This window comes from Corvus kubaryi, unplaced genomic scaffold (assembly GCF_017639235.1).
Source record: "Corvus kubaryi isolate FWS band 111438036 unplaced genomic scaffold, C.kubaryi_AGA036_p1.0 133, whole genome shotgun sequence".
NCBI classification, from domain to species: domain Eukaryota; kingdom Metazoa; phylum Chordata; class Aves; order Passeriformes; family Corvidae; genus Corvus; species Corvus kubaryi.
Genome location: NW_024580667.1, coordinates 34,670,991 through 34,697,822, shown reverse-complemented (window position 1 = coordinate 34,697,822; position 26,832 = coordinate 34,670,991). Strand labels below are relative to the sequence as shown.

At 39.5% G+C, this 26,832-nt stretch overlaps 1 protein-coding gene across 3 annotated transcripts in view; it reads left to right on the top strand.

Annotated features, from left to right (window-relative positions):
* The first annotated feature begins 17 nt into the window (after positions 1-17).
* Positions 18-26,832, top strand: part of PCCA (propionyl-CoA carboxylase subunit alpha) — a 272,415-nt gene continuing 245,600 nt past the window's right edge. The window contains exons 1-4 of one of the 3 annotated variants that reach the window (XM_042042942.1): positions 18-90; positions 8,191-8,268; positions 10,212-10,259; positions 10,349-10,417. In XM_042042942.1, coding sequence (XP_041898876.1) covers positions 37-90; positions 8,191-8,268; positions 10,212-10,259; positions 10,349-10,417 — 249 coding nt within the window. In that variant the 5' untranslated portion in view covers positions 18-36. Of the gene's footprint in view, positions 91-603; positions 685-2,592; positions 2,614-8,190; positions 8,269-10,211; positions 10,260-10,348; positions 10,418-26,832 lie in introns of those variants that run through there. The other 2 variants (XM_042042930.1, XM_042042953.1) reach the window with 2 other exon arrangements.

The following is a 26,832-nucleotide window of genomic DNA, read 5'->3' as shown; positions in this document are numbered from 1 at the left end:
GGGTGAAAGGGCGGCCGGGCAGCGGCGGCCGCGGACATGGCGGCGGCTCCGCTCCTGCGCTGGGGCGGCCGGCGGGCGCGGCTGCCGGGGGTGAGCGTCGCCTTGGGGGCCGGCCGGAGAGGAGCGGCAGCCTGGGGGCATCGAGCTGCGGGTGGCGGAGGCTCCCCGTGGATGGGGTCGGGTGGGGTCGCCGGGCGGAGGCTGTTCCTGTGCGGGAGGGCGGGTGGTGTCTCTCTCGAGGAGCTTCCCCGTGTGACCGGCGGGGACCCCCGGCTGGGTGAGCGGCTTCGGGGAGCTCTGTGTGTGCTGGGCCGCGGCGGGGACGGGCGGCGGCTGCTGCCCCCGCGGCTGCGGGCGGGTGCCGGGAGGCTCTAAAAGCTGGGTCCTGGCTTCTCTGCCTGCGGGCTCCCAGCGCCCAAAGAAGCTGTTCCTTGGTGTATCCCATCGGCGTGTTGCCAGGAGACTGGGGTTATTTGTTTGTTTGTTTTGGGTTTTTAAAATTAATTTTCTGCTGCTGAACAGGGTTATGTGATGCTTTCGGGTGGTGGAGTCAGCGTCCCTGGCGGTGTTTATTGAAAGACTGGACGTGTCACTTAGTGCCGTGATCTAGTTGACGTGATGGTGTTTGGCCATAGGTTGGACTCGATGATCTCAGAGGTCTTTTTTGACCTGCTTGACTCTGAGGTTCTGTGATTTCAGTTTCCTTCTGTCCTTTCTCTCTGTTAAACACAAGCTTATCAAAACTCTGGGGTAGAAGGTAGTTTTGTGCTATTTTTAGTTGTAAAATGTTAGCTAACAGAGAAAGGAGTTGTCTCTTCCTCCCCTTCCCCCCACCTCCCGCTTTACCCCAGATACTTACGGTGCTTTCAGCTGTTACTTAAAGCTTTACAGTGGTTTTCTATTCTTCTTGCCTTTCATGGAAAGGCAATAAACTCGTTGCAGAACCATACCAATGTTTTTGATGAAGACCTGAAATTATCTAGGAAAGCTTATTCTTTGGCCTGTGGAATAACTTCACTGAGGCACCTGCTTTGTTTTCATCTCTGTTACTTCTACAGATTGTATTAAAAGAAAGAGATTATTTTAGATAAGAACAAACAGCATTTGCACATTGGGTTGTGTAACAGTTGAATGACACTGCAGTTAGTTTCTTTATGGGAAAAGTAGTGCAAAATACTTCTAACTGTTTACTGTAGGAAGTATTTACAGTTTGGGGTTTTTTTTCCTGAAAAGGAAAATTTGTGTAGAGGTCTGAAAGTTCCAGTGGAGAAGAGAGCAGTGGCTTACAGAAAATGTTTTTGCTCTGTGCACCCCTGAGGTGCGGCTGCACAGAGCGGGTGACACCCTGTGGGATGGGTGTCTCTGTAGAAATCTTGCCTCATAGCAATACTATAAAGAACTCCTCACCTGTTTCTAGGAATCATGTAAAAGTGGTGGTTTCTGTGGGCGGGGAATTTTGAGAAGGGATTAAAGAGGAAAATGGCATGTGCTTTACCCAAGTATTTTTCCTCTGTGTATGTGTGTGTATATATATATATATATATATATATATATATGTTGCAGCGGGGATTACTGTAACACGCATATATTAAACCAGGAGTCCTGTGGAAAGGAAATATATATGGACAGACAGTTCCTCGGCAGAGCCCCGGCCATGCGGCTGGAGAAATAAACATCTCTGAAACATCTACCAAGAATCTGTCCGTCCATGTATATTTCCTTTCCACGGGACTCCTGGTTTGATATATGCGTGTTACAGTAATCCCTGCTGCAACATATGTAGTAAACCCATTTTCCTGTGAAGGTATACACAAGAGAAGCTTTTTGAAAAGCAAGGTTGTTTAATTGGAGGTGACCTCAAATTAACAGAGGGCTCATCCTGTTTGAAGACTTCATTTTTGGTAGCCATGACTATGTGTATATAGATGTAGAAGGCTTCTGCCCTTCCTACTAAGTAGTTCTAAGACTTTGATGTCAGTCCTTTGGAACCTCTAGAAGGCCTGTAAAAATCCTACTTTGTTTTCTTCTTTCTGGCATCTCAAGGGTGTTTTCTGACAGCACCAGTGCATGCAGTATGGAACTGTTCCGTTCGCGGCACCTCTGTAAAACAAAATGTTTTTATAGCTACTTAATAGCACTTATGAGTTATGCCACTGAAGTGATTTCTAGCCCTTAATATCTGGGTATGAAGGTCACCATCAAGACAACAGTATATTGGGAAACCTCTAATAAAACAAATTTGCATGGAAATTACTTTCATAGATTCCTCTATGTTTTGCTGACATAGACAAATAATAAATTGATGTCTTCAAACTTTAGTGTGCTTGGAACTCCTACAATTTTTGCAAGGGCTAGTGGCTGCTGAGATGTCCTTCATTTCTTTTGCTGCTTTCATGTGGGAGTCAAGAAAGGACCTGAGAAAGGTGCAGAAACACTGAGCTGGGGATTTGACTCTTTGCTGTGTTTCTAATTTAGTGCCTATCACTTCTTTTTAGGTTTTATGCAGAACTGGTTGTACTTAGAATATAACCAAAATTTAATTTCTAGTGCTTTGCACTTCTGGAGCTGTGAGAAAACCTGATGTTGAAAGAAGGCTGTAATCAGAGAATGAGGGTGAGACATGGCTTTTGATACTTCAGTCGTGAAACTCTTTTGAGTGTGCTGTTGGACTGTTTAAAATAATGTAGAACAAAGTGATAAATACTGTACATCATGACTTCAAGAGTAAACTGCTGATACAGATTTTATCAGTGTGGGTAAGTTTTCTAACCATTGAATTAAATGTATGGAAAGTTTCTCTGCCATCTGTGCACCCAACATTTTTAAGTCATGCAAGTTATCTGTAAAGTGGGAGCTCCTTGCTCTCTTCTCTGATGTTATTTTTAGCATGCTGTTATTCCAGGGAAGTATTTTCACCCTTGTTCATGAGCACGGAAGTACCAGGCTGATGGGATAGCAAGGTTGGGTATCTATCATTTGCCATTAAGGAAGGGAGTTCAAATGATTGCCAGTCTCTGGAGATGAATGTAGCCATAGACTTCTGGAGTTCAGTGATTGTTTCTAGTATGTAAACTACAGATTTTAGTACTGACAAGCACTCTTAAAGTATAATTCAGATAGAGATTTCTGGTTCCAGGGGCAGCCTTTTGGAATTTGTAGGCAAGGTAAGCTGTGCTATGTGTACTATGGGCAAAAAGTAGTTTTGAAAGGAAAAAATTGAGACCTCATTAAAGTCTACATTGAGTAAAAAAAGTCACTTTTGTTCTGAAACACTCTGTGTTTTAATTTATTTTGTCTGTCTGAACTTATGTTGATTGTTACAGTACTGTGATCTCTTTCACAGGCGCCAGCCAGCCTTACTGGACCTCTTAAGGCTGCTGCCATTAGAAACTGTTGCAACTTTCTGCAGCTGCTAGGTCTTGATCGCAGGCTGCTCCTTTTGAGCTCCTGTCTCCCTCCAACTTGTGCCAGCACTGCTGCATGAATATCTTGTATAAGCTGGATTGAAATCTGGCTGAGAACACATTTTTCCCACTCCTTGTGAGTAGCTTCTCAGCTGGTTGTATTCCCATGCCTGGTTCACAATACAAGCTTTAGGGAGAGGCACAGAGGAGAAGCTACCTGGATATAGGAATGATTGAGCTTAAAATATAGCCTTAGGTGGATGACTGTTTTCTTGTTTGTAGTTCGTATGCTATGTTGGCAGACATGAAAGAGATTTTCTGTTCTTAGAATTGCGAGTGTTTGTCAGTCTGGTCAGAGGGAAGGAACTGTGAAGTGCAGTGTACCTTACAGAACCTTGTACTACAGCTGTGTTTGCAGTTGGCTTCAGGAGAATCTGCTTACAGTTACAAGGGCTTGGCTGTTCAGCACTCTGAGCATACAAAGGAAGGGAGAGTGCTTCCTTAGAGAAAAGAAATACAGAAGTGTTATGTTTCCCTTCCCATTAATGAGATTTGTACGATACTGTATTGTAAGTTAACAGTCTTGCAGTCACCTAAGGTATCTGCTTCCTATGTACTTTATACATACTCCATCAGTAGAGTTCCACAGATAGGAAATTTTGTTGTCAAATGAGTTGAAATAAAGATTTGGGAACACTTGCTGTGTAATCAAAATATGAAAAAAAAAAATCATTTTAGTCATATTTGTAACTACTCAGGAATACTGATGGCTAATAGTAGATACACCACAAAGACAAAGGGGTTATTCTTATGGTATCTTACACCTGAATCTCTGAAAGTGTAGGGGCAAAAATCTCAGCAGAGGTAGAATTTGTCTAGTGAAAAGGAATGTGCTAGTCTGGCTGTTACTATGGGGTATTGCTTGCTCTATTTTCTAGTAATGCTAAAATACACTTTCCTTCCTATACTAGACTTCTTACAGCAAATATTGATATATGATGCTTTTCCTGCCTGAAATCTGGAACTCTGCATCGCTGTTTCAACAGTGAGACCTTTTTCTGCCTGTAAAGCTCGGTATCAGTGAGTTATTTACAAGCTGACCAGTATGGCAGGGAAATTTCCTTCCTCCATGAGGGCATGTAAACCTTTAAAAACACACATATAAGCCATATCTAAATAACAAGGTAATTTTCTGTTTTGCTGTTGTATGCTGTGTCCTGAAACCCCCTGAAGAGGTTTCCTAGGGCTGGGTGTCTGAGGGGAGGCAGGTTCTCTGTGAGGTCTCAAATTGGCAGTGTGCATACTGTTCTACAAGGTACTCTGTAGTTTATGGTTTTTTTTTAATTATGAAGTTATTTTATAATTGTTACAGCTATTTTAGCTCAGTTTGGCTATTTTGCAATTAATAATAGATAAAGGAGGATGCTTTTCCAAAATACACCACTGATACTATCTGTTTTCCAAAAATTTGGTAAGATGTGGGAAACTCCAAGCCAAATGCAGAAGTCCAGAATTGAGTTCTCATAAATGAATAGCCTACATTCTTGGGCTTTCAAGAGTCAAAAGTTTTATTAAATGGAAGTAACAAATCGTGACAAAAATAGGTTATACCAGATGACTCTACTGCCCTCTCCTAGTTTTGCAAGATACAAGGAAGTCTCTAGGTCAAGCTGAGCTCTCTGGGCTGTGTTCTGAGGAAATGTCTATGTAAGGTATAATAGCTAGGGCATGTGTGGTTTGGGGGAGGCAGCCAATTAAGGACGAAGCTTGAGAGTTAGATTGGCTTTGCTGGGTTGTTGGTTTGAGAGGTCTTTGGGTGTTCGATGTAGCTCTTAACGAACCTATGAACCTACGTATGGAAGGAGTTTGGGAGCCTAGGGGTAGGTGATGATATCTGCATAGCTGTAGATTTGGAGATGGCAATTTAGTAGTGTTCCTTTGTGGCCTTAGATGTGCATTATTTACAAAATGCTTGTTTGTTTTTGAGTAATTATTCAATTGCTCATAGTGGCTAGGAGCAGACCTCTAAAGAGACTTTTCTTGAAGTGGGTGCTAGATTAAGCAAGCTCTTAAACCTTAGTGCATATTGGTACAGATGCATACAGAACCCCTTCTTTTAAAAGCTGTGAATTAGAGTTGGAATTTCACATCTGAGTTGAGCAATATGCTTGATTTGTTTTAGGAAATACCCAACAAGTATTCAATTCAGGGCTGAACCTGGCTTTCTAAGTGGTTTGCTTGTGTGTGTGAGGGGAGGCCGTTAAGTTTTTAAACATAGGTACATAATTAGGCCATTACAAGATTTTTATGTGAAATCTGTCCAATTCTGTAGTGTAAAACGAGAGCTGAGTGTGGTTTAAAGTTTTTCCAAGTTTTTTTAATTGCTTAGTAATTATATTATTTTTGCAGAAAAAGTTTTAACAGGGCTCTTTTTTTTTTTCCCCCCCCAAGATGGCTAAGATTCTACAGCTTAATGATAGCTCATTTTCCCCATCATAGCCTTTCCTACCAGTCTCCTGTGCATAACTCTTCTGGCTTCTCATGGGCATTTGAAACTAGTTTTGTATAAAAGGTATTTACAAGAAAGTTCAAAAGATTTTCCTTCCTTGCCTGGTTGTCCCCTTCTCCCTGCTAACTGCAAGTATTTAGATTAGCCCCACTGACCCTTAACAAGCACTTTCTCCAATGAATAATATTAACTTGGTGGAGAGTTTTTGTGTGTGTCCTGTATGACCTTCTTTAGACTATTTGTGGTCCCTCAAGCACTTCTGTCAATAGTGTTTCCGAGGAGAGGGACTCAATCTACTTAACTGTGTGTATTCTGGAGCAGGAAAGTGTACACTGCTGCTTCTCTAGCTATCCTTCTTGTTCCCTCTGACAGTATCTAGATCACAGTACAGTCACTGAAGGTGTAATAGTCCTGCTGTAAACTTGCGATAATGCCCAGCTGGCAGGTGTGATTGCAGCTTGCAGAATTTTGTCCTTAACTGCATCCCTTTAATGTCTGAAACAGCTTATACTGTCACACCCTCAGATGAGCAATAATATACCCCTGCAAAAAAAAAAAACAACCCAAAGAAACTTCTAGTAGTTTTGATTCTAGCATATAAAATGATTTTTGTTTCAGGTTGGGTTGGATTTTATTTTTGGGGAGTGAAGTGAAAAAGAAAAGAAGCAAAAACCCCCACCAAAACAAGCAAACAAAACTGAATGGGAAAGAACTCAGCATGTGAAACAAAGTGGAACAGTTCTTTTTTTAGTTTCAGAAAAATAAAACATATATGAATTGTTCCAGAAGAATTAAGCATAGCTGGATTATCTGGGAATAGTATATGCTATGTCTGCCACTAGTGACTGGCAACTAAATGATTTGTGAAACTATAGTAGCTTTCTGCTCATGAGGCTTGTTTGGAGCCAGCAAGAGATGGTATTGCTCTAAGGCTTCCTTTACTTGTGTTGAAATACATTGTTTTTCCTTTATAACATTGTAAGATCAGCTGCATTACAGATGTGATTGCCTTCCCAATCCCGGGCTGGTTTCTGCTTTCTGTGATGCAACATGAGAAGTATTTGCAAACTTGATCAGGCTAGAGGGCTGTATCGGAAGTGTTCACATTCCAGTTACTGACAGCCACTGTTACTTCAAAATGAATCTGAGCTTATGGTAAACTTAAAATTTTATCAATTTTTCAATTATCTTAAGTTAACTACTCTTGTGGAAGGTGCAACTGAATTCTCTAATTAACCTCTTTATGTGAACATATGCTTCCTTATTTTTTGATATTTTTTCTAATGTAGTCCATATTCATATCTTTTTTTCCCAGTCTTCTCACAGGACAGCCTTTACTTTCTACTACTTCCTCAGATTCCTGCAGCTTCTGAAAACAGTTCTTTAAGATAGAATTGACAGATTCTGAATTCTGGCAGTTGCTTGTCACTGCTGTTTCATGTTTCCTACTAGACAATATTTATTATCAAGGCTTTGTACAGTCTTTTGGATTCCAAGTGGGTGATCAAGCATGACTTTGCTGGAGCTGTCTGTGTTGATGCATCTTTGGTGTGGTATCATTTTCTGTATGATTATTTTTGTTTATGGTGACCTAACTGCCATTATGTTGTGAAATGACTTGCTTAAATAATGCCTATCTGAATCTCCTTTTTGATTCACTTGCAAATCTGTGATATCATCTATTGTGTTTTCTTTGAAATTGTGTATACTGCTTATTTCTGTTTTGTGCAAAAATGTTAAACTATAGGAACTGTCTTTGTCAAAGTTGGTTCAGAGCAGAAGCCTAAGAGAAGACCTCTTTTCCTCAGACTGCTGTCAGCAGGTTGTGGTAGGGAAGACTGGGAGCTTAGCTAGCATCTAAAGTCTGTTCTACTTTTCCTCTCTGTACGGGCCCAGTCTGGTACCTGCTGTATGCCCAACAGTTCTCTAGCAGTGAAGGCCTCTCCCCATCACCACTGTGTACAGACACGTGTGCATGCTTTTTTGAGAATTTCTTGGTTGGTATTTCTTGGAACAAGAAGGAAAGAAGATGGTATAGTAGAGAGTTTATTACAAAAAAATTTGTACCTAGGATAATAACCTCATATCTAGAGCTTTTGAATTGTTTCTGGTTACTCTTTGTGGGTGTTTGCTTGGGGAAGGGCAGTTATCTATGTGCTTTAATCCACTTGGTGAGGGAATGAAAGGCTATGAAAGTTTCCTCAAGGTGTCAGTGTACAATATGTTTTTAATTCAATGGCATACTGTAACAGGCTTAACTCCCTGTTTCTTCTGTAGTGGGAAATGCTGTGTTCAAGATGGTGCCTTATAACTTCACATAAACTGTATTCATCTGTGTATGATCCAAATGAAAAGGTAAGTACTATGGTGCATGTTTTTTTTTTGACATCTTACTGTAATACTGACATTTGGGTTTTTAAGCTGCCCTCTTCCTTGTGCTGCTACTAACAATTCTCTTGGTATAACCCATCACTGGTTTAATAGCATGTTTTTCTTTCTAAACCGAACAGGAAGTTGCTTTTGCAGGATACATGTCAAGATTGGATACTAGTTTGAGTGTATACCAAAAGGCTGAATAAGTCACTGTGAGCTTGGGAAAGTTACATACTGGCCTGAACATGTTATAATTGTGAAACAACTGTTAATGTTTTGCATGGTGTGGGTGGTAATGGGCCTGGTAAAACATCTGGGAGCTAGACTAGCCAAAAGCTGTTTGTGGAAACAAAACAAAGTAATAGTGGCAGCATGATTGTTAGATCATCTGGCATGGGGGTAAGAACTTTGGAGTTTGGAAAAAGATGGGCCTTCAAGGCCTGCAGAGAATAGCAAATTCTCATCTTGGGGCTTGTGCAGTAGCAATCTCAATTTACAGTTACGAGCCAAGAAGAACTTTACTTGTGGAAGATTGTCTTGGCATGGCCTCTGAAGTAACACGCTTGGAAAAATAATGTGAATGAGGAGACACTAATATTCAAGGGTAAGGATGCCAGCAATTCAGGACTGACAGGCTTGTCCTTATATACCAATGTAGAAGCAATTAACCAGAAGTGAAACAGTGTTAGGAAGTGGGGAAAACCAGTGTGTACCTCGAACTGTGGCTTTACAGATTTTTTTCTGAAGATTTCATTTTTAAGGTTCTTGCTTAATTAAGATCCCCTTGCTTTTCTAAATGCATAGTTATATTTAGGCCATATGGTTGGGTATTTGGTTTCTCTCAGCTAGGAACTGTGTGATTTCAACCAGTGACTACTACAGACAGTAGAAGGGGCAGTGAACAAAAAAAGCAGAAAAGAGCTTAAACTGTCTTTGTAATGTCAAGACTTTCATGTGACACCTTTTCAGCTGAATTAGTGGAAATGACATAAAAAAATGTTGCTTCAAAGCCATATGTGATTTAAAATTATTTTTATTGTGCTGGATTTGAGTCTAGTCTGTGTCTTTGAATTGAAAAATGAATGTCAAATATTCTTACTGTTTTGATACTGAAAGTCTTGTCTTGCACTGTGACCACAGCTGATTAATAAAACAGCTTTTGTATACCAAGAACTAGGTTGATGGAGCATTTGAGTCATGACACTTTTCAATACCAAGTATTTGGGGGTATTTTTTAAATTCCCCCTCAACTTTGTATGCCTAAAAGTCTTTAGGTATCTAGAATGCTGAAATTTAGATTCAGGAACAGTTTGTATGAGTATGTTGGTAACCTTTTTAGACCAGATCCCCAGCTAAAAAGAGCTCTTGAGAAAAATTGCTAGCTCCTGTGGTGTTCTTAAAGTATTTGTACTTCTGATGATTGCGCTTGTTTAAGGATGTTTAAGACCTGTCTGAGTCGGGTGAGCCAGTGGTATTCAGCAGATCTGGCTGAACTTACTGTATGAGCTTGCTGCAGCTCTCACCTGGAGGGGTTTCTTATCACTTAATTTCTGTACGGTGTTATCACGTGGTAGTATTTTTAAACTGGTCATTTGATGCCAGCTCAGCCCTGACTTTGAAAAAGTAAATTTGGTCAAGGGCACCTTGAGTTTGTCTGGAGTATACAGCAAATAATGTGTTCTAGTCTGTCGATAGCAGTTCCTCTTGGGGTTTTGCAGTGTTCCTCCCTCTCCTCTGGCACCTGTCTTCCCCTCCTCAAATTAACTAATGACTGTGAGGCTAATAAACAGTTTGGTTGGTGCAGTGGCAATACCTTCTCTTCCCCTAGTCCATATGAAAACAAGCTGTTTGGTGCATGTTTCTAGAGGGAGAAAAACTTGTGTTCTGTTAGTTTCTCAAGTTTTTTATTGTTCTTTTCCCTGTAGACTTTTGAAAAACTCCTTATTGCCAACAGAGGAGAGATTGCATGCCGAGTAAGTATGTAACCTTTTAATTTTTTGACATTTAATTCTAAAACTATTGGTATTTTAAATATTGGTAATTGTCACTTCTTGTATGGTAGGTCATCAAAACATGTAAGAAGATGGGGATTAAAACAGTTGCCATACACAGTGATGTCGACGCCAATGCTGTGAGTACTACTTAAATTCAAGTGGTAGATGAGGTTTTAGTAATTCAGCAAAACTTGCAGCTGTTATGCAGGATTGTTGGTTATTGTGGTAGACATGTTGGCAATTCTGAAGTACCTTTGTATATGTCCTTTTCCTCTATGTGCTTGAAGTGAGTGGATGGAGATACCAAGGTGGGGGAAGGGTTGGACAAGTATTTACCATGTTTCTTCTGTCAACTCTTTCTGTGTTTTGCTTGTGTAAATGTTACCTTTGTCTTTATGTGGATTAAGGTAGACATAAATGCACACAGGTAGAAGCGTGCACCAAGTGTGAGAGTGGCAGTGAAACCTAAATTTTGTTCTGCTAATATGCACAAAAAGGCAATGAAGAGTGGATCCTAGAAGAAGGTATAGAGCTTAGTAGAAATTTTTTCTGTGCCTGGTAAATCTTTTTCATTGCTTCCCACTTTCCAGAGAAATGTCCTCTTCTACCAGGTGTGTTAAACAGGCCTAATGGTGCTGCTCCATTTGATGAGAATATTCATGTGTCTTCAGTATTCAGCAGTGTGGCAGGAAGGTGGTAAAATGGCTTTCTAGACGAGTAAGGTACCTGTCTTGCCCATTTTCAGGTTTTGTAGTCTCTTCTTTAGTTTAGAAATATTTGAAGTAATTCATGGCACCAATAGGAGGATAATTGCTTGTGTGGTGTAACAGCAGGTGTACTCATACTTGCATATTCTTGTTGACTAGAGAGAACATAGTATTATTCTTTGCCTGCAGGAACTGCTACCGGAGAAATGACTGAGGGTACCCCCATGTCCCAGGAAAGTTTGTTGAAATCTGGAAGGGAGTTAAAACCCTGTATTATGATTTAATAAAAAGTCACTCAGACAAGCTGCCAGAAAAAAAATGCAGGACAGGACTTGTGAGTATAGGTGGCGAGTTACTCAATATTAGAAAAACAGACATGGTTGATGAAATCTGAAAGTAGTTAGAACTTGTGTTTTCAGAGTTAAGTGAAGGGTGAGAACTTTTGGGAGTTTTGGGCTGTTGAGTGCCTTTGTGGTTCTCTTACTTCATGACCAGCTCAGTTCATATGATTAGGCTGTAGACTAAGCAAGGGACTGAAATGGGACTTTCTGAAATACTCTGCTGATGGATTTTTTTCGCCAAGTAATTCTTTCTTTGAGGTGAATGGAAAGTACACTTGGTCTGGATTTCAACTGGTAGCCATAACTGGTAATGTAGTAGCTTGTGGGTGCTCAATGAGCTGTGAAATGAATTCTTAATGGGTGGATGTCAGACATCATGATAAATTCTAATTCTTTTCGAAGCCAAGGGTTTTGTGAATATGAATACAAACTACTCTGTATGATCTATGATTCCTCTAGTAAAACTGAAGCATGCTGATGGGTACTTGAATTCCATCTTATGTATATGGTATATGCTGTTAGGATAAATGGATTCACTATTTAGCAGCACTGCATAGCCTTGTTCAGTGGCATGAATTCATCCTGAAAATAGACTTAAAAAGCTGTTTAAAAACCCCCCCACATGTTCTTTCACCAGTCCATAATAGACTTGAGAAAATGAATTGGTCTTCTCTCCAGTGTATCTGTTTATCGTGTGGATTCTACTATGAACTGGAGACTATGAAAAAATCTGAAAGCAGTAAGTAAGAACCAAGATTGAAGAACATAATGAGAGGGTAAGAATGGCATGAAAAAGTACAACTCGTGACCTTAGCAGGAAGGGTATACAAATAGTGCGTTACAAAAAGGAAATTGAAAATATGTCTGTACTGCTTTGATCTACAGTGCTGTCTTAGTTTTAAAATACAAGTAGGGTCTTTAATTTGTTATAGTTCCCAAGAAAGTCCAAGCTGATATCTCAGAAATGCATTAATATACTCATGACAGTTCATATACTCATGTTATAAAGATAACATTGTGTGTTACAGGGGATGCTGACATTTTGAATTTACAAACAAGAGATGAGGCTCTAACAAATGCTCTAAGGCTGATGTAGTGTCTGCTTAGCTCTTTGGATTGTTACCTAAAGACTGACCAAACCTTGTACAAGGTTAAGCATTAGCTGTGTGCATTGAAGAAGCTCCAGATATTTAAAGGAAAATGAGAGGAAGGCTGCTTGAAAAATTATTCGCTGTACTTAAGGTAATGGTATTAAGTCTAAGCTAGTTTTTTGGGTTTAATTGTACATGTTGTCTGTGTTTACCATAAATCCTTCAGTCACTACCTTGTGTGCTTGCACTGGGAAATAGTTTAGTTAATATTGTCTGTTTTAAGGACTTGGAATACTTCCAGTTATTCATTGTGGGGATGACCTGGCCCATTGCAGTGATGCATGTGATTGCCAGTTTGGATGACCTTGGTAGATGAGCCCACAGGCCAAATTCTTTGACTCTGTTACTTACAATAAAGTAACCAACAATAGTTGTCCATAATTCTGTCCAGGTTTCACCAACAGCATCCTTCTTGGTTGTACCAGTCGTAGCAAAATCTCAAATGCTCTGAAGTCATACCTGGGAGCTGATGCAACCTGCCAAAGCGAACCTCTGTCCCCATGGAGCTAGGAAAAACAAGATACATACAAACTTTCCATGAAACTGCTTTCTGTTGTTCTTCCAGTTTCTGTTCAGCACCATGGCAAATATCTTGAGTATGCTGTTAGAGCAATATCAGTTTGGACATACTTACCATTAATCGATAAAACTAGTAACTAGGCTGTAAGAGCACAAAGGAATTTTCATTTCAAGGAATTAAAACTTTGCTGTTACGAGGAGGAATTAGCAGAGAGGACTGTTATAAACTGGGAATGTGGCAAAAATGGAACAACCTGCCAAGAACCGAATAAAGCTTACCTGAAGAGGGAAAATACAAAGAACAAAATATACTGTTTTGTGCTATTAATTTAAAAAATGACCAAAGATCTGACAGATTTTTATAGGTGAAAATTGTTGTGGTGATAGGGGAGAGAACATTAACAAAACTTAAAAGGAAGTGTGGGACTTCAGAGTCTTTTGGATGCCTCTGTATTAATGCAGATTTACAAACAGCTGGACATGGTATTAAATGGGATTGAATTGCATTTGGTTTTGTGGAGGTGGGAGGGTGTGTGAACTGTTGAAAAGAGGTTGTCTACAGTTATTTGTGCTGCGGAAGAGAAGCTGCTGCGTTAACAACTGTCCTGAAGTAAAAATAATTGTGGTGGTTGGGAAAAACAGCCTGGCAAAATGGCTGCTGAGACCCCCATAGAGCATTACAGTTGCTCATGTGTTTATTTTCAAAATATTACTGAATATTTTGAAAAAAATAGGTCATAATGGATGCTTTCAGATTCTTGAAAATAGTGCTAGTTCTCTTTTATTGCATCTCTTATTTTGGGGAAAGCAGAGAAAAAAAGATTGTATACTGTTTGAAATGCTGAGTTTTGTTGGATTTTTAATTTTAGTGTTCAACTTTCAAAACACTAATTCTTTACACTTGAATAGGTAAAGTGGGTAAGGACCAGGAAAATTCAGATTTTTTTTTTAATTAAAACATCTGGTGGAATTATTTTTTATATGAGAAAACAAGCAGAGAAGTTTCATTTGAAGAAGAGTAATCATATGTACTTTTCCCCCTGAACTGATTGGAATAGAGGGTCAAGATGAAAGAGCCTCCTCAACCATAAATGTAACACTGATGGTGCAAACATTGTCAAGGAAAGCTAGAGAACTATTATAATGCCTAATGTAATCAGCTAAAAGTATGATAAATGAAGAACAAGCTTTCACTAATTGGATCTGAACAAAAGAAGGTATAGCATAAAGCAGTGAATGAGATATAATTTTACTTGGCATTTTTTAACACAGCAGGGATTCTATAGCCATATGAAGCAATGAACTATAAATGACTGAAAAAATCCCATGGGAAAGTAATGTAAACTGCTAAAACTTAACAGAGTAGTGGGCAGTGAGTTATACTCCTTTCATATAAGGTTTTTCCTATCAGTTACTTAAGACTTCAGGTGTTATTGTATTAAATTGCCTGTTCTAAACCTTGTTCTGCCACATAATAGAAAACAAAAAATAATGCAAATGTGTTTATTGATGTAAAAGTAATTGCACAGAATTGAGCTGTTCTCCAGAAACTGTAGTCTTCTGAGTAACAGAAAATTGAAAAAATAACTAGAAAGGAATGATCTGTATTCCTTTCTTAAATATATTTCTTTTTAAGCTTGGAGTCTGAGACAGTATTTCAGAAGGAGGGTGGGGAAGAATCTGGTTTAGGGAAACTGCAAAGCTGATTAGGGTTGTTATAAGTTCTATACCACGTCTGTATTGAGCTGAATGAATTTGAGTGAGTAAGATGAGGTTTTTTTTTCTGAAACAACAAAAATGTAGGATTTTGCTGAAGACTTCTTTATAGCTTAGTGGGATGCTGTTAGGTTGTTTTGTTCTTAAGAAATCTAGGTGGCAAAAATAAGTATTGGAGGGGAATTTGGCATTTAAGTTTTAATCTAAAAAAATTAATTTGAAAAGTGGAAGTTTATCTAAAACTGAGGAGTTTTATTTACTTGTAACTAACTTAGGGGATTTAACATTTGTCCAAATTCTCTTTTTTTCTGTTTTGTCTTTTAAAATGTGCAAAGCTTTCTTCCATCGTCTGCTACAAAAACTAGAAATTCAGTCATTTTGACAGCTCATTGTCTCCCAATGGTATTTCAGGGATTTGTATTCAGAAAACTTGGCGAGATCTGTTTTGAGTATCTATATGAAAAGGAAACTAATATTTTAATGCCTTTTTGGAATATGTGATTCCTGGGCTGTTGTCCAGAGTGTATAAAATGGCCCTTGCCTCCATGTACTGTCTGGAGAAATTCACTTTCCTAAGTGGTGGTATTTGCAAAGTGTGCAAAACAGGAGTGGGCCAGACCATACCAAGGAAACGTTAGGGTCAGGTTTGTTCTGTTGTTTTGCTCTTCCTTCAATGTATTTTTTTTTTTTTTTTTTTTGGTTCAAAAGCAAGACAGCATATTGCTCATCCCTTCACAAGAGGGGATGGAGATGATGTTACTATCCTGTCCCCATGCTTTATTGAGTGAACTTCTGACCAGTTTTGTAAAGCATGAGAAATGCAGGTGGTGGTCATCCCATGAAGGGAAATACCTCTGTGGAAGGAGTGTGCTTTTGTTCAGAATTGTATCTTGCTCGCCAAGTAATCTGTTTTTTTTTTTTTTTTTTTTTTTTAAGTTTATCATTGGTTTGAAACGGAGTGGGTTGCTGGAGGAAGTAATTAAGTTTTCATTGGCTATAATGAAAAACGCAAGCTTGATCTGCAATTTTAAAAGTTGGAGGGGGCTCATCAGAGCTCTAGAATCCTAAAGTTTCAGCTTTTTAGTGTGTTTTAATCAGTGATAGGTTGATGTGAAATGCATATATGACCTCTGGAATGAGTCAGACTCCTGTTGCATTGTTTGATGGCTAAGCTGAAATGTCACTTTTGTTGGATTCTCGCTGAAACTCTACCACTGAGTAGCAGAGGAAGGATGTGGAATAGAATGCTTTAAGCATCACACTGCAGCCCTTTTGGGGTCACTGCCTTGGAGGTGGAAAGTATATGTTGTAAAGAAGGAATTGATACCAGATCTTTTGACCTTTGTGGGAATGGTTATTTAATTACCAAGCTGATTTATTTGAAGGATCAGTGCATGGATTAAAAATAATTTCCTGTCACAAAGCTCACTTAGGGAAAGTGGCTGTTGTCAGAAGTACTGAATTACCTTTGGGAGAGGAAAATGTGGAAGCCCAGTCAGCAAAGTTAATTGCAGCTTAAAGGTGCATATCCTCAGTGCTGTGGAGAGTCAGGTGCTGGTACTGAGGGTGCTGATGACTGTCTATGTTAGTAGGTAGTGTGGAGTAACAGAAGTATATCTGTGGAGTGAAATGGTTCATGCTGAAGACGTAGTGTTCTTCCTTTCTGCCTCCTAGTATCTCTGTGTGATTGGTTCTAGTCTGGTGTTGAGGGCTTGGTGTCCGCTTGTGGTGCTTTGATGTGCTGGGCAGGTATCTGGTTCATGTGCTTTGAGGTAGCTGTGTGTTGGAGACAAATGTGTTTTAAGTGGGGATGACTGAGAGATTTACTTTAAAAAAAAAAAAAGCAGTTGTGATTTGAACTTAAATATTGATGTGTACTGAAGTCACTCTAATTGCTTGCATGGAACTGCTCTCCTGGTGCTGTAGCACTTTTCTGATCTTGTGCTGGGTTGTTTCCATGCTCTGAGCACACCAGACATCTTCTTGGTCGAGTTAGTTAAAACTTTTTTCTACTGATTTTTTAATGTTAAAATATTTCATTGGAATGTGTGACAGATGCTATAGCCATGTATGGAAGCGAACTGAGTTGGGGGTAGGTCAGTAAAGTGACTTTTGTTGCCTTGGTTGTCTGCAGGGCTCTGCTGCAATACCAAGAGCTATGGGGTTTGGAGAGGTGTACAGTGAGAGGCATCTCAGTAATTGAGTCTAAGCTTTAGGCTGAGGAGGGCTGAAGTCATTTGACTTTGCTTGTTCTAGAGATTTGCCTCTCTTGGGCAGCAGTGGCAGAGAGCAGGCAGTTCCTTCCTTTGAAGCCACAGATACGTGCTGAGGCCACTGCCATTAGCAGTTCTGGATCAATGGTTCCAGCTGCCATAATTCTGGCTCAAACTTATTGTCCTTATTATGGTGGGTTTCCCCAAGAAACCAAATCAGTGTACATCTGCTGTAGCCTGTTTGCCTTGTGCTGATTTCTAGACCCTTCCAGAGGTGGTGGAAAGTGCTGTATGTAGTAGTTTTAATGCAATTGTACATTGTCAGTGTGACCAAAAAAAAATAGTTCTACCATCTTCCTCTGCAAGAGAGGGGCTGCAGCAGCATGGTTTCCTGTTGCCTCATCTCCTTGGATACAGAACATAAGGTCCCTTGGATTCCTCTTTTGAGGCTTTGAGAGTGTCCTGTCTTTTTCCTGACTTCATCCTTCACCTGTGTCCTTAGCAGCAACTACTTAATTGTGCAGATTCATTGCTCCTGTGGTTCATATTGTCCCAGTTGTGCTATTTGTTATCAGCTGTGGTTGTGGTTATTCAAGGATGATCTGTTTTCAGGCACCATTAACAAACAATGCTATTTGGTAATACTATCTCTTATATCTTGTCTGTGTGGGTGTAAATACTGGTGAGCAGGCCCTGGGCTGAATTTTTTTACTATTTGGATGAGCTCTAGACAGAGAGGGACCTAAGGCAAGTTTTCTGTGAATAATGTTCCCAGGTACTTGGAAAATTGGTTTTACAACCAATGTAAGACTGTGCTGTCTGCTAAGAGTAGTTATCTTCCTTTTTATCTTTTGTGTACCTACTAGATGTGCAGCCTTTTGTTAAATGGATCCAGGCTGCTTATCTGTATGAGAACAGTGAGGTAAAGAAAGAAATGTGGATCAGCAAGCTGATGTGGCTTTCTGCATAGGTTAATGAATGCTAGAGCTGATGGCATCAGGACACATGGCTGGGGACAAGGAGAATGAATACCTGATTAACCTTTTGAGAGGCAGTGTAGATTTAGTATCTTGAGTTAGTGTTATCACACATCCTAATAGTGGAGGATGTGGGGAAAAGGGAGCAGGGAAGGAAAATAGGTATCAGAGATACAGGTTCATACTATGTGAAGAGCTGGATTGGTGAGGAGAGACATCTTAAAGATACTTGCAATAAATATTGTATTTAAAACTAGAAACTGTCCTTAGTTGTTAGCTGTATACCGCAACAAATAGCTGCCCAGCAATTGTGGAGTCTGGAATTCCACCAATGAGATCCTGGTGCCATTTTTCTAGGGAGGAGTGTTAAAACAAGAAACTGAATTGCTTATGAGGTGTCTGAAAGATTGAAAAACTCAAGACTGGAGACAGGAAATGAGGATGCAATTTGTGAGGTGTAAGGTATAGATGCATATGTCACTTTTACAGGTGTTGTGGTTTTAGGTTATATTCTTTTCCTTGTTCACAAAAAGCGTCTGTCACTTTCAGCAAGAAAACACTATATGTCTTGGGGTGAGACTCAGGAAGGATGAGTCTGAGATACTGTTTTACTTATTACTGCTGAATTGTCTGGAGGCAGCAACTCGCATCCTTTGCTAGCTGTTTGAAACCAGCCACCCCCCCAAACCCTTCATGTATCTTGTTTATTATAGAGGAAGAATGGTAATCAGTGTTTGACTAGTTGGTGCAAGGTAATAGGTGTACTGAGTGGTGACTTGGATTTATAGAAATGCATGTATTCTGTTTAGATACAGTACCTCCTGGTTTCTGCCTCTGTCTTGCTGTGCTAATTGGGAAATGCTTCATGTTTTGTTCCTGGACTTTAATTAGATATATAGCATTGCATGAATTCTCACAGTCCCTTTGTAGCTGGTGTTTAATGTCAGCTCACCTGTTGACCTGTAATGTTACTGGCCTTGTAAAGTAGGGTGCTGACAGTTCTGAAAGTCAAAGTGTTTTTAATGTGGCTTAGCTGTTGACAAATTTGCAACAGCATATCATCTCCCTTGTCTGCTTTTTGTAGCAAAGGAGCATCCCTGTCCAGGAAGTGTATCTTCAAGATTGATCTCTTGTAGTTTTGTTTGCATATGTTTTATTCCATGTGTAGCTTCCTGAAGCATTAAGAATCAATCTGAGAAGCAGCTATAGCTTCAGAGTGGCACTGATGGTACCTGTCTGGGGCAGTGAGTCATAGCGCTGTGGAAGAGAGGAGTAGGGGGAAAAAGGGGGCTGGCACACAGTTCTTTACATCCTTTCTTCCACGAGTAGTCTGAGCTGCCTGACTAAAGTTGTGATGTACTCTTCCTTTTTCATCTTCAAAGACCCTTTTTTTGCAGTAATACAGGAATCTTAGTCTAGGCTAATGCCTGACCTAGAAAGCCTCTTGAAAAATCATGAATTTGTTTTGTTTGTATCCCTTTGCCTCTGCAATTTCTTTGCAATCTTAAGTTATAATAGGGTGTCCCATCGCTCTTTTGCTGCATACAGCTGTCAATGCAGTGAAGTGCAGTTGGTTTGTCTTGTTGCATCAAAGCAGGTGTGACCAGGTGATCTTCCAGCTCGTTAGGTGGCACTTTTTGACAGATTCTTATCTAAGTATGCTACAGACGTTTTCTCAGGAGTCAAGTGACCTTCCTTAGCACAGATATTATAGGGTATTTCTTTATTTACCTTGGCAGTAGTTGTCTCCTGAGAACAACAATAAAAAGGCAGTTTAAAATTTCTCCTGTTGAGTGTCTTTGTCATGTGGTCCTACGTGAGGTATTACTCTTCAGATGTGTGCAACTGAATTCTTGTTATTTGGACTTCTCCTTTCTAATGCTCTGTCATCATGCTGAATGGAGGACATCCTGAAGAATGTTAAAAGGCTTCTATTAAGTTTTGTTCATGTGAATGTCTAGTGGCTAATTAATGAAAATCTGTGTGCCTTGGTATGGACTTGGGAATGTTTTTGGTTTTGCCTTTTTTTTTTTTTTTTTTTTTACTAATATGGATATATAAAAATCTGTGAATAGCTCTGGTCCTGTTTCTCTGCACGTATGCTTTTATGGGGAAGGCACGTGTATGGTGAAGATGCCAGTTGGGTGACTACAAGAGAGCGCTTCTGAGTTGTAACCAGACCTTGGGTGGGGGCCCGGCATCAAACTGCTGTTCTATGCATTTGGCAAGAAGCCAGAGGAGCTTTGCACTTGTTTGTATAGTGCAATTTCTTTTTAAAAACTTGTTAATAGATATTTGTCTGGCTTTGGATGATGCTTTGAAAGGAATATTAGTCAAATATTGGGGTTTGGTTTCTTGGGATACTCCCTGCAAAAGTTTTCCCATGCCCTCATGAATTGCTTATTGTACTATGTTGTAAGAGTAGAAGAAAAGCATCTTTGAGTAACTGAACACATGATAATCATAAATCTCTCCAGCAGCCATAAGTTGGTACTAAAAAGTTTGTGGAAGGAGCAGGGCTGTGGTCTTTCATGTCTTGGACTCTAGCAATTGCCTGATGCTTCTCCCTTAGACTGAGCGTAGGAGCTAGGGGCCCATATAAATGTGAGTTGAGTCTGGTCCAGGCACTGAGTTTGCAGAGGGAGCAGATGAGCTGACTTGCAGGATCAGGAAGGACAAACAGACCGACAGGGTCTTTGCAGAGAAGCTGCAGAGCCAACAGTTTTATGTGAGACAATGCTTGAGTAAGTGGAGGATAGAGAACTTCAGTCCAGGGGAGGCTTTGACTCCTGCCACTAGGCCATGTGATGTTGGATGCCATAGACCTGATCGTGAATAAGAAGCAGATAAAGTTGGCTCTGGAAAACGGGAGGAAATGTCATCATTCCAAGACACTGGTACACACGTGGGACAGAGTGAGGACAATTGAGGAGTCCTCTTGAATATGTGGAGAATGAGTTCTTGACACAAATGATTGAGTTAACTAGGGGAGATGCTGACCTCTTACAAAGAGGGAAGAGGAGTGGGAAGCATGAGACTACTCTGAAATGTTTAGATTTAGGTTTCCAAGAGGAGTAAGTAAGACAAACAGCAGAACTGCAACCATGGACTTTGGAAGTGGAATTTTTTTTTTTCCCAAGCCAAGGATTTGCTTGCCAGGGTGTCACGAAAGGCTGTTTTGGAAGCCAAAGTGGCTCAAGGGAGCTTGTTTATACTCAATATAGTCCTCTCCAAGCAGAGGACCTTGGGCAGAATTAAAATGTATAGAGCAGATGAAGGCAGGGATAGGTTTCCTGGAAGGTGGAGTGTGCAGGGGCATAATTAAGGAAACCAAAGCTCTGCTGGTGTTGACTATATTGAAGTATGTGAAGGGACAGGAGGAAGCTGAATTTGTGAGGTAGTCAACTTGGGTAAACTACTAAGTGATTGAAAAATTTGATCAGCTCTTAGAGGTCCTGTCCAGCTGTAATTGTTCAGTTTTGTTTATTGCTTTTTTAAAAAGATCAGGAGGTGGGAGAAGAACTTGCAAAGTGAAACAGACTAAGTTTATTTTTATTATGTTGACAATTGGCCAAATACATGATTAATCTATAGTTCTTGGTTATGCAGTGTGAAAGAAAGATGCTATCTGTGTGACCACTTATTGCATCATATTTGATGAGAAAAGGAAGCCTCTTCACAGATAGCTTAAAAGCTTATTATGGAAGTATGACCTGTGGTGTTTATTTTTGGTTTTTTTTTTTACGTGGGGGATGGTTTTTTTTAAATGGCTTGTCACCTGTCAGGTTCAGCTTTGGGGAAGCTTTTTCCAGTGAAGATTTTCAATGACATAATAAAATTACCAAAATGCTGATGTGATTCTGAGAAGGTATAAAAAGGTAATAATAAAAGTACATATAAGCCTCCACTTGTATCTTAATTCTAATAAAAACTGAGTGTAAAATTTCAAGAATAATATCCAGGGAAGTTTAATAATAACTCATGTTTATGATAGTATATATAGTTTTGCTGATCTTATGGTTAATGTTCTTCAATTTTGTATATAGTGCTTTAGCTGTTTGAAAGCTCTTCAGTTCAACTTCTGGGAAATAGTTTTGTTCCAGTGTGCACAGCTGTTATGCTTAACTAGCAATTATGGATGCTGCTGCTGGTTTAAGTATTGGAACTCAGTCCCTTAGAAATGCTCCTGAACCCAAGAAAAAGTTAATTTGCTAACCCTGATTCAGATTTTTTTTTTTTATGTGAAGGTCTTCCTGAATAGAGCAAAGGTGGTTGTATTGCCTGGCTAATGTTTGTGTTCTGTGGAGGTGAGAAACTGTACTTGGAATGTGTTGGAGACTAACATGGGAAAAAAAAAAGCTTAAAAAAAACCTGGGGAGGGAGCAGGCAGCAAAAAGAAAAAAGCTGTGATAACAAGTTTTAGGTACTGTGACACTTGTGTAGCATTAGGGCTTTGGCAGGTCTGCTGTCTGGTGCAGTGAAGGCTTGGTGCTGGAAGCCTGCCCAGCTTGGCCTGTCTGTTGGCATCTTCCTAGGTCACTCACTGTGCTGTGAGAAAGGATCCCCAGTGCCTTTGAGTGTGGATGACTTAGTACTGCTTGCTTGTATGCATTTAGCAGCTGTAAACCTTGTGTGTGTGGGAGGGAAGGGACTGTGGTTGAGGGGTTGCCTTTGAGCGCTGTTGCCTGATAAAATCAGACCCTGGATTTTGTGAACCTTCCTTTTTATAAAAGAGAGTGAAATGTAGAATGGTTGGGCTTGGGCAGCCTCACTGCCTGCCACAGTGACTGGGTGTGGGGATTTGAAAACCCATTGCTGTTCTTTTGTTTTTCTCTTATGCTTTCAGCATGATCCTGCTTTGCTTGCTCCTAAATTTTAGGTAGATTGAAACTATTTGTGTTTGCTTGTGTTGTTTTTTGTTAAGCATTGCAAAATTTTTGAGAATTGGGGAAACCACTGTTACATCTCTTGTACTTTTAGTTTGAGAAGCCATTTTTTAATGTTGGTTGTAACACTTGATAAATTAAGGAATTGGTGATTCTCTATGCAGTAATTAAATGAGGCATTCAAAGCTTTATTTTTACAAGACTAATGCTAGTGAGGATTTTGCTACTGGATTTTACAATTTTAATGTTCTTTCATGTTTTTTAGATGCTAGCTTTTATTTGATAAGAGTATGTAGAGGGTCTGTAGCTACCTTAAATAGATTACTGTTCTCTGTAAATACAAAGTTATGACTAACATGGGAATGATTTTAGATGTGATTGATAGGGTTTTTTTGTTAATAACCTGAATTTGAATAGCAAATGTAATTTTTATTTTTCTTGTGATAGTTAATTAAAATGTAATTTGTATTTGGTTTCTACTTGTTGACTATTTTGAAGAGTTCTTAGTATCGTTCTTCATTATGAGTTGAACTGAGCCTGAAGTTTTGTCATGTGCTTCTTGTTCAGTATCTGTGGAGCTCAGAATTGGCAGATAAACTTAGACTGTGAACTCAGCAGTACTTACACTTGTTGACAGCAGTTTCCCATTTACTCTTTTCTTTTCTCCTTTAGAAGAAATACTGTAACTCTGCTGCAAGTTAACTTCAATAACTTAAGAGAAAGATGTAGGTTTTTTTGTGTCTTAATGTGTATAACTCAGTATTTGTCTGATAATAAAATTTGCTTCTGTGCCAATTTTTTTGCTTTTTTTGTGCAAAGCATTTTCTAATCTAACAAAAACTATAATGTGTGTTTTCTGTCAATTAGTTCTGAAAGCTATTTTTTTTTAATTAGGCTGCTGAGATTCAAGAAGTGACACTGCTGTGTTAAGATTTTTTCTTTGTAAAGCTCTAACATAAAGAAACCCATCAGCTGAATTAAAGCTTAGAATTACTATTGCAATTTCCTACCCTCATGTTTCTGTGAGTAAAGCTAACAAATTAACTTCCGTAAATTTATTTTGCAGGCAGGCTTGTGTGCCTGTGTATTCTCTGCACCAATATTCTTTCTGCAGAAGAAATTTCTGTTTATGCCTTCAAGCAGTTAAGCCAACAGTCACCTTCTCGCAGCACAAATAGACCACATGCTCTTTAAGAAACCAGAGCTGTGGTGAGTCTAGGATGAAGGTTGCTGTTGGCTTTTAAGTTAAAATGAAAATTTAACACACGTATGTATGAATTTCATAATGGAATGACACTTGCAAAATTTAAGTTCTAAGCTGGTTTGGAGGGATACTTCCAATTTTGTTGTTATTACATTTGTCTCTCCCTAGCAGCCATTATCTAAAGATAGGAAGGAAAGCGCTAAGGTTGCATTCAGTGGAAAAAGGTTCTGTTTTTGCTCATAATTTTGCCCTGCTTCATGTGCTGGAACGAAGATGTTATGTTTTATTTTCAGACTCTCTGGTTCTTTAGGGGAAAATGTTTCAAATTCCATCGTTCAAGCATGTGGTGGTTAACATTTCTTGGACAAGTTGCTGTAGAATCTGTTGTACTTAAAATGATTGGTAGGGTTGGTAAGGTACATTTGATAAGCCAAAGAGGTGAGGGGTGTGGGTCGTAGACTTGAGAGTGAGAAATCTGTGTGCATATGTGGACTAGAAACTGACTTTTGTTAGGGAGACTATTTTAACAGGAAGCTTGTGAAGAGCTCTTGGGTTTTGAACTTCTAGTGATCCACACTTGCTTTGAAAAGTAGACTCTGAACAGTGTATGTCTGAGGTATGTAGTGCATCCACACCTAAATTACTTCATTTAGTGTTTTTGTTATATTTGCATTTACATGTATTTTAGAACACTTAGAACATTTGAAGGAGAAACCTCTGAGTTTCTCCTTGAAAAATGTTATGTTAACATTATCTGAACAGGAGCCTGTAAGTTGCTGCCTGTCCTGTGTAGCCCCACGGGGGGAGAGTACTTTGAAATGGGACAAGGGTTTCATTGTGAGCCTGTGATCGTATTTCAAACAGTCTGGGGCAGAGGAGGTGCAAGGAAGTGTGAGGGTTCCTGCCAAGTTCAGGCACAGTACTGTGGGCAGGCAGTTGCTGGATGCAGAACCAGTGTGCCTATAGCAGCAGTACCGTCCATACCTGCAAGAGAGCATGCTGCTGCTCTGGCTTGCGTTGAGTCTTTAAAGTGTCTTCAGCCAGAATACTGTGGGATGGTAGAATGTGTATCTTTGTACTTTCTTTGTTCTTGTGCTGCCTGCTCTTTGTTTTTTCTATTTTTGATCCTTAGTTTAGGCTGTACTTTTTCTCCCTGACAATACCTAGCACAAGCACACATGGTTGTGGAATTTCCTCACACTTCCCCCCGATATTCATCCAGTATTGTTTTCTTTACTCCTTCATCTGTTGCGTAAGTGATGCACCATACATTGAAGAATATGATCAGACATTGTGCAGGTTTAGTGATGGTGTGTGATTGTCTTGGGCAAGAAAACAGTGTATTACAGACCTAGGAGATGGTGGTGTTTGTTGTTCACTCCTTTAGCATCAAGAACAACTCTTAGATTCTGTGCTAGATAGCAAGCCCTGGGCTTTACCATTAGGGTTTGCTTTAGTTATATGTGTAATTGGACTGAGAGAAGTGGAAGTATGATACTATTTTGGAAGTAGGGAAAGATGTAATATTTTCTGAGAAAGCAGCTACTACTAAGTTCTTACTTTGCTTCTTGACTGATCACCCCACCTGCCCCCATCAGCTATTTTTTGAAGCAAGAACATTGTCTTTACTTGCTTTCTGTCATGGAAAGTGAAATTTGTGTATGTCAATGAGTTTCAAAGCTAGCATTTCTTCATTCAGAACTCTGAATACATTTATACTGTTTCAGCAGGAAGGATGCTTAAATTGTGAAACTGAACTTTGAAACTTTAGGTAGGTTGATTAATTTTGTTCTTAAATTAAGGAAATTTACCTGTCCTTCTCCTCCCCTCCGAAGAACACAGGGGGGTTTTTTTCTCACTTTGAACCCTTGAGATGAATTGCCTTGCTTTCTGCATGTCCTTTTCTGCCAGCCTATATACACATGGTAAAATAGATGAATATTTGACATTTACCGTGTTAAAACAAAAAGCCAACAAAATTCATGAAAATCTCCGAGAGCTGCATCTTATCCAGGTGGCCTGCTGTTTGAAATATGACTCCTGGTGTGTATTGTACTCTTAGCCCTAGGATTCAGTAATGAGATTGAGTGGTATCTTGCGTGAGCACTTCTGGGTGATTGACAGTGAGGTGATGTGAATCATCATTTATCAGGATATTATCATGCCTACCCTTGATAATTTCTCCCTGCTGTCTGGGGAGGTGGTGAAGACAGATAGGACTTTGTGATGTCAAAGTAATTAGTGTGTGTTGGTTTCCAGCTGAACAAACTGGAAACTAATGATCAGGTAAATGAAGATGAAGTGCATTAGTGTAAGGATGAAGGTGCAAGGACCTTGGGGAAGACCTTATCAAAATTTCATGGGGGTTATTTGAATATCTTACAATTTGTGCAGTTGCAAGCAGTATTTTTATACTACTAAAGGATACTTCTGCAACAGTCTATTTACATGTCCTTTGTTGATATCTCTTCTAGTAAGAGGGTCAGCAATAGGGTTAAGGACATTTGACTCTCTCCTGTAAGAACTGGGAACTCCTTATGATTTTCATAAAATCTAAATAGTCAATTTCCAGCTAATGGCAGCTATTTTGAGTTAAATGTTAAGGAATTTCAGTGTACACTGAAAATGTTAGATTTTCTAGTGACTCTTCCTATTTTAAAGTGGGGAGATTACTATCATTTGACTTTTTTATATTTGACCAATGACTGGATCTTTTATAGTATTAAAATATTTTGCTATTGCTTGGTACATCTGTAAATATCTTTAAAAACGTGGGCTTCACTACATAATCTGTGGTACTGCAACAGGCTTTTAACAGGCATGGTAGTTTCTTGGTAC